This window comes from Leptodactylus fuscus, chromosome 6, assembly GCF_031893055.1.
Source record: "Leptodactylus fuscus isolate aLepFus1 chromosome 6, aLepFus1.hap2, whole genome shotgun sequence".
Lineage (NCBI taxonomy): Eukaryota > Metazoa > Chordata > Amphibia > Anura > Leptodactylidae > Leptodactylus > Leptodactylus fuscus.
Genome location: NC_134270.1, coordinates 28,094,405 through 28,101,822, shown reverse-complemented (window position 1 = coordinate 28,101,822; position 7,418 = coordinate 28,094,405). Strand labels below are relative to the sequence as shown.

Genomic DNA, 7,418 nt, shown 5'->3' with positions numbered 1-7,418 from the left:
AACATTCTATGGTTAAATAATTTTATTTAATAGATTTTGGTAGTTTACAAACGGTTTGTTAAAACATTTAATATATTGAAGATTAGTATAACCAAGGAATAAAACTAAATTAATACAAAAAAACCAAAAATTAACGGATGTATAAAGAAAAAAAGAAAAATCATATAACCACATTCTAAAACATACATCTTGGATGCAGACATAAATGAGCTTTGAAAAAAATTAAAAGTTTCAGAAAAAAAAAAGTTTTACAACAATACATACCCAAAGGGGTTTTTAAACGTAATTTTTAGTTTGCTATATTTTTTTGTTTTAAAACATACCATATTCTGAAAATTTTATATGGCAGTGCAAAAAATAAAATCATATTGTACTTTAAAGGTGCTATATACAGCAGCAGTTTAAAAATATCACGTTTCACATTGGTAAAGCAGTGCAGAAAGTTGTTAACATACTGGATGGTCAGGAATAGTCTTCTGTAAAGGGGAGGTCAGACCTCCATGAATGAATGGACAGAACCAATATATTCTGGGAATATGTAAAAGTTATTATGTCCAATAGAGTATTGCAAACCCAATGTAAACCTATCAATTTAAAAATATATACAGTACTATAAGTGCTTTAGAATTTCAGGAGTCCAATCCAGTCCCAAAATTAAAGTATAGAATTCTCCCCATCGAGGTATATCTTGCATGGACAATTTATCATATAAATGATGTAAATGCTACGTAGACGTCTTTTGTCACAACAGTGTATTATTGTGGTCCGAATTTATCCAAGGATTCTGACGTAAACTTAGTGGTCGAAAGAGAATCCATACAGAACCCTTTGGTTATTGCACAAGCTCCTTCAGGATTTCCTCTTTCTTCTATGGAATTACCGTTAACCAGATTTTGAAGTCTTTGTCGCTCTTGGGCTTGTTTTGCTCGGTTGGCAATGTACCTTACTCTGCTCTGGCTTCTGGAGGATGTCCTCCTAAGAAGATTCAAGTTGTCATCCTCATACTGGACAGGTTGGAATTCAGTGGGAGAAGTAATATCGTTTTCTTTCTCGAAACTTGTCAGCTTCTTGAGTTGCTCGGTCAGAGAATCTGTAGACTTAGTGGAAGCATTCATACCAGCAGGTCTCCTCTGAGCTCTCATGGACCTTGTAATAAAGCTTCTGCTTATGCTTCGATACTTGCTTTCAAAATTGCATGATATATCATCTGAAGTCAAGTCCCCAAGACTTTTGGACATTGACTGGGCGGTGGTTGCTTTATTGGTGGTCGGTTTTCGAGTGGTCTGTTTGAGGCTCTCTACATATAGTCTATTCCAAGTGTTCCTTCGTGGTAAGGGTGGCAATACTTGTTCAGGACTTCTAGCTAGAGGCCTAGGACAAAGTTCATCTACTGCTTTGGTGTTAGATATTAAATTGGGATTGGATTTGCTTTTCGTTACTCCAAAAGAGGTTCCTCTGGCTGAAGTAGTTGCCGATCTCGGTCGAATGCTATTTTGTATGTTAATACTATCCAAGTTATCGTCAGAGATATCAAGATCCAACAAATGTTTTTGTGCTAAATTAGGCAAAGAAAGGTCAATCACTGTGTCGTTAGAAGATTTACTGGAAGACGAAGACATACTGTCCCTATGACTGTTAAGTTCTAACTTGCTCCATATTCTATCATTAATGGTGGCATCAGAATATACCTCAGCCACAGGAGACTGTAATGTTGAGTTTAAGGCTGAGCTACTTGAAAGAACATGACCTTCACTTTTTGTCCTTCTGACAGATACGGGAGGTCCAGTGCGGACCATGTATGATTGCTGGGGAAACCGATCAGGCTTTGGTCTTAGAACACTAGGCGGTAAAGGATTCGCTATTGGGATGGGTTTTAATTGCTGTTCTGAAGATTTGGTCACTTTTGATGTCTCCGAACTATTGCTCTTTTGAACAAAGGACCATTCACCTGGATTTCCTGTTGATTGACAGACCTTGTTCTCTCGTGAGACATCAGCTAATAAAGACATTCCTGGCTTCATGTTCATAGAATTTATGGTAATTGTGGCTTCATGTTTGCCATTGACATTATTGTGCGCATTTTTATTTTTGGATATTTTTTCGGAATTTTCAGTGCTTGCAATGGGACCATTGTTTGGTTGGATTATCTTGCCTACGGCTAGGTCAGTTATTCGGTTTGCTCTGTAAGTACTGTCAGAACTACTAGCTTGGCTAGAACATTCAGATTGAGATCCCGTCGAATCCTTACACCCTTTAAGGTCTTCATTCGTAATTGAGGCAACAGGCTGGAGAAATGTAGGACCAGGAAGAGGTATTTGCTCGGCAAAGGTGGGTTCTTCTGTAATAGTTTCAAGACTGCATAAAGAAGAGACCGACCTATAAATTGAGATTTGTCTGGCATCTGTAAGGAAAAAAAAAAAGTAGTAAGTTGTCACTTCGATAAAAGGGGCATTGTACACTAAGAAGGCCGATGAAGAGGCATGCACCAGCAGCACGAATATAAACAATGCAGTAGCATATGGGAGGGTTGTCTGCATGGTAAAAACACCAAAATTACATCCAACAGGCAAAAGACAATGAAGTAAACTAGTACATGATAGACTAAAGTCCCAACTTATCCTAGGATACATCATCTAATAACAGGAGCGCTACAATTCTACTAAATTCTACAATTTGTAAGGTTTTAAAGGGAACCTGTCAGGGAAATTTGTGACCCTAAATCAGCCACCCTTATGGGCCGTGGAATAGTGTCCTAAATCACCCTGTAATATCCGAGGATGAGGTCCCCTGAATGTCATGACCTGCATTTTGAAGCAAAAACCCAGGGGGACTTCAGTTTTCACAAGATATGCATTTACTTTTTTCTCTTCATAGTCAAAGACCTTATCTCTGGTCCTAAGCACGGTCGGCTGGATAGGTCACCAATCTGATGGGTGGCATTATAATACATTAATATAGAGTAGTTTATAAGTGGAGCTATCCATAGCCATCTACAACACACACAGTATATATAGAGCTTGTTGTAATAAATACATGCAAAGTTAGCTGAACGCACACAATATAAGACACAATACAACACGGATACAGTAACACCATCACATGCACTTACTATCCCAGACAGGATGTTAAGCATTAGGGCTCAATGGAGGATACAATGACTGGATAGATAATGTCTCTCATGTGTCTGCAAGGGTTTATGTCTTTCATGTATGACAGCGTAGAACTTTTAAGGGTGGAATAAAACATGTGCTTTTTGTGTCATTGGCATTGCTGTGCAATATACCAGCTATTAGAAAGATGCCATGAAAACTATAGAACAACCACAATAACCTGCGCCAGTTTATCAGCCTCTCCATAGAAATCCATTTCATTCTGCAAATTGTGTTTATTGTTGGACTCCTTAATGGTGGCTACCTCAAGTCACACACTGAACGTATCTGATAAAAGTCTGTGTTATTCTATTATATACAATATTTTGCTTGTTTGTGCAGCAGTTTGTACTTCAGAGCTGCTCTTCTGACCGTAACCGAGAACAGGAAGGTGCAACCTAAGTTAGCCATTTTAATGTCTACAGTAGGGTATCCTGGTTCTGAATACCTCAATATATGGCCAACAATTCTCTAAGTATGGGATAGACTCTTCGCTGTTCTCTCTTTGATCCTCCTACCTCTCTACATGTGTATGACTCTATTGTACATTATGGCCTAGTACCTTTAGTCCCTAACTGGAATAGTACACTGGCACCCATACTAATAAAGGGAACCATTAGGGAAAGCCTTCCTCCATTCAAAGAGTTTCCCCACTATAGACACTTATCCCAACCATCTGATCTCTAGGAGGGTCCGACCAGCGCCGCATCTCCCATGAGGCGACCTGACCCTGTGGATGCAGCGCTGCTCCACCGGACTCCCCTCACGCTCAGGCAGAGAGCAGGTCCTCTCCCTGCCTGCTCTCTGCCTGCTAATGATGCTCGCTCCGCTCGGCCCCCTCCTCCCGGGGAGGGGGTCAGCTGTCGTCCGCCTCAGGCGACATAAAAGTTAAGTTCACCCCTGGGTCCGACGGCTGGGACCTCCAGCAATCAGAAGTTGTGCAAGCGCCAGTGCCAAGGTCAACTCTATATAGGGTTGTCTTCTGCTGATCCATGGAAGGCCCATTATGGTTTGAGTCTGGGCCCAGTATGGTTTGAGTCTGGGCTCACTTCTGGATCCTGTGTGTGTACAAAGCACATGGCTATCACCACCTTTAAGTTTCTACAAGAACTTGATATGGTACACATAGGCAAGCTAAAAAAAATGAAAGTTTTCAATTTTATCAAGACTCATTTTGAAAAATTGGAAGGAAAAGACCATATAAATTGGTGTATACACTATAGTATTGACCTCATTTATGTCCAAATATATATTTTCAAAAATGTTAGAAGTCTTGACAAAACAGTAGCACAGAACCCCCACCCATATGGCCATGAACAACACAACTCACAATTACCTGAACCCTCTTGTCCTTTCAGTCTTTTACTAGAGAGACAGAGAAGTGCAAGTGAAGAGGAAGAACGCAGGAGAGAAGTTAGTCAGGAGAAGGTTTAGGTGCTCTTTACACACGTAGGACAAGTAGACAGAAGGACATATGAGTGATAAGACAAACATATCTGAAGACATCTTGCTATGTAATGTACCCCAAACAGAGCATCCATTTATAGTCACGTAAAATCTATCGTCTTATTGGCCACTATAAGGTTTTCTCTATATTACTGTACTACCACGAAGCAGCTGTGCCCTAGGAATTTGCCTTCCACACCCATTGGCCAAAGTAGAGCTACCAATTGGGCATCATCACTCTTCATAGAGGTTCCAGGTGCTGTGAAAGGGTATTCTGGAATTACTGATGGCCTATTTTTTGGTTAAGCCATTGATAATAGATTGGGGATGCTCAACTCTTTACATCCGAAAACCTTAAAGTCTTGTAGATTTTTTTCAAATCTCCAGTTTGGTTTTTATAGTTTTTTAGACTGTATTAGGAAAATATGGCAATAAAAATACCGAAGGATAATGATAACAAAAGACAAATGCTCTGTTTGAGACAGTGACATCACAACCGATAGAAAGGAGTACACAAAAAGACAGAGACAACATACAATAAAACACACGACAATGGCTAAACTAATGGTGGTAAAATCAACAGACTAAAATGCCACAAAAATACTAAATAAAAAAAATGTTAGCACTAAGAACTCCACATTATGACTAATTTCTAAAACAGTGATGGTGGGACATGATATATATCTTACCAGTAAAGAATATAGGGGATTTACTTCGAATTTCCTCCAACTTTTGTACGAACAAGGCATTCATTTCCCTTTGTAGGGTACCCATTTGCCTTCGAGAATTTTCATGCCAGCCCATAGACAGTTCTGGACTTCCAAGGCTCTCAAGGCTGCTTGAGTTAGAGGATACAGAACCACTGCCAACAGGGACCAAATTAACAGTACTTCCATACCTGCCACCTGACTGGCATTGCCACCGCTGCCTAGGATGACTTTTCATCCCAGTACATTTGGAGTCTCCATTTTTCTTTCCTGGTATTACTATGGACTGCGAATTTCTGGGTGGATCATCAGTGTTCCCATTGTCATTGAGAGCTAGTAAGTCTGTCTGTTGCCGTCTTGGCTGATCTGTGATACCATAATATTTCAATTCTAACCCTTCTTCTTGAACTCCGCTATACTGCTCGCGAGCTGGAATATCATGTATAATAGGTTTGCTGCTGCTGTTATCGCTCCACTTACAGTCTAATTCTGGACTCCCTTTAGAGCCAATCACGCATTTCATACAGTTGGTCGCCATCCCAATCCTACCTGAACCATTCATTGCACAACGAGCAAACACACCCGGTTTATGAGCAGGACTGTCCAGGTGAGCGGCTCTATCAGACCTCCGCAGCGGTTCGCTGAACGTCGTACACCTAGAGATACGAATGTGGCTTTTGCTTTTACCAGAGCTTATACTCTTACCTTTCAAACTCTTGCTGTGTAATTCCGTGGGAGTACCTTCCCTGGACGGAAGAATCGGAGTAGCGCTTTCAGGCTCTTTATCAAAGCGGGGTATAGATGAATCGTCCGTCTCCCTATCTTCACTAGCTCCTTCGGAGCTGTTGTCTTTGGAGTCAATTGCAATTTCTGGAAAGCCCTTTTTGTGTTTCTGCTGGCCTTTCGTTGGAGCGCTGGCAGTTCTTCTTAATATATGACTGCTAATGGAATGTTTCCGGTGAAGCTGCCCAACAGCATGACTGTCCAGAGAGGCTTGTTTTGGATTTCTCAGAAACAGACCTTTTAAGCCCACGGCCTGTTTGACCTGGATGGAAGGCAACCACAAAAGACAAAAAATTAAAAGTGGCTTTGTCTATCATATGCCGAACATGTGTAATGTTATGTTGTATCCGCATGTAGGTGAGCACTGTTGATCAAAAACAAACAAGTTGAATAAAACAAATGAAAAAAAGTTATTATAAGAAAATTTTTGAGAAATATGAAAAAATATGGTGATTTTGGAATGGCTGAAATGGCCTTTAAGTCATACGATTCTGGACGATAAAAACTTATCCCCAAAACACAAGATGTTCCCGAGAGTTTTTTGTAGATTTTCAACTTATTTTAAAATAAAGTTAGGACGCTCTGCATGGATGTCGACCTCAGAAAACTGATCAGAATAGATCAAGGGTTGCAGACAAAAAACAAAAAGTTACATGCGATATCAGCAATCTAAAGCCGTCATCACTTTGTGTGTAACCTGTAGAATCCGAAATATTAAAGGAACATTCCAGGCAAAATGAATATACGGTGTTATGATGTATGATGAGTGCAGATTCAAAGAATACCAAGAGAGAGAATTCCTAAGTCCTACATTGCCCACCGTAGGTCCTGTACCAAGTATGACAATACAATATTGGATTTGCCTACAGTGTTCCTTTAAGAAGGATGACGAGAAATTTGAAACTATGAAAATAAAAAGTTTTTTTTTTTTTTTCCAGGACAACATTTGGAGTCTTGGGCTCTATGTTTTACCTTTCATTTTTTACATTCCATTTCTCAAAGGGAACCCATCACCAACCCTGACATAACTTATATTCCCCATGAAATAACTCTGCTTGGTGCCAATACTGGCTGTTACCATCCCACTGGTCAATGGACTATCATGGTGTCTATCATACACATATCATTATGATAGACACCATGATAGTACTTAAGAGTTAAAGGGGTTGTCCAAGATAATTATTTTTTTAATTAGGCCGGGAGAGGTGAAAAAAACTACATACTCACCTCTCTCAGATTCTCCAATGTCTCCTCAGCAATTGGCTCCTGCTGCTCCCATGTTTACTTCTGGCAGAAGTCCCCACCACACGTGACCACTGAGGCCAATCAGTGA

At 40.1% G+C, this 7,418-nt stretch overlaps 1 protein-coding gene across 3 annotated transcripts in view; it reads right to left on the bottom strand.

The window, feature by feature from the left end:
- Positions 1–312: 312 nt before the first annotated feature.
- The window catches only part of PLCH2 (phospholipase C eta 2), a 441,994-nt gene continuing 434,888 nt past the window's right edge, over positions 313–7,418 (bottom strand). For all 3 annotated transcript variants that reach the window (XM_075279623.1, XM_075279620.1, XM_075279621.1), the window contains exons 22-23: positions 6,008–6,347; positions 313–2,401 (exon numbers count right to left, since the gene is read on the bottom strand). In XM_075279623.1, the coding sequence (XP_075135724.1) occupies positions 756–2,401; positions 6,008–6,347 (1,986 nt within the window). In that variant the 3' untranslated portion in view covers positions 313–755. The remainder of the gene's footprint in view (positions 2,402–6,007; positions 6,348–7,418) is intronic.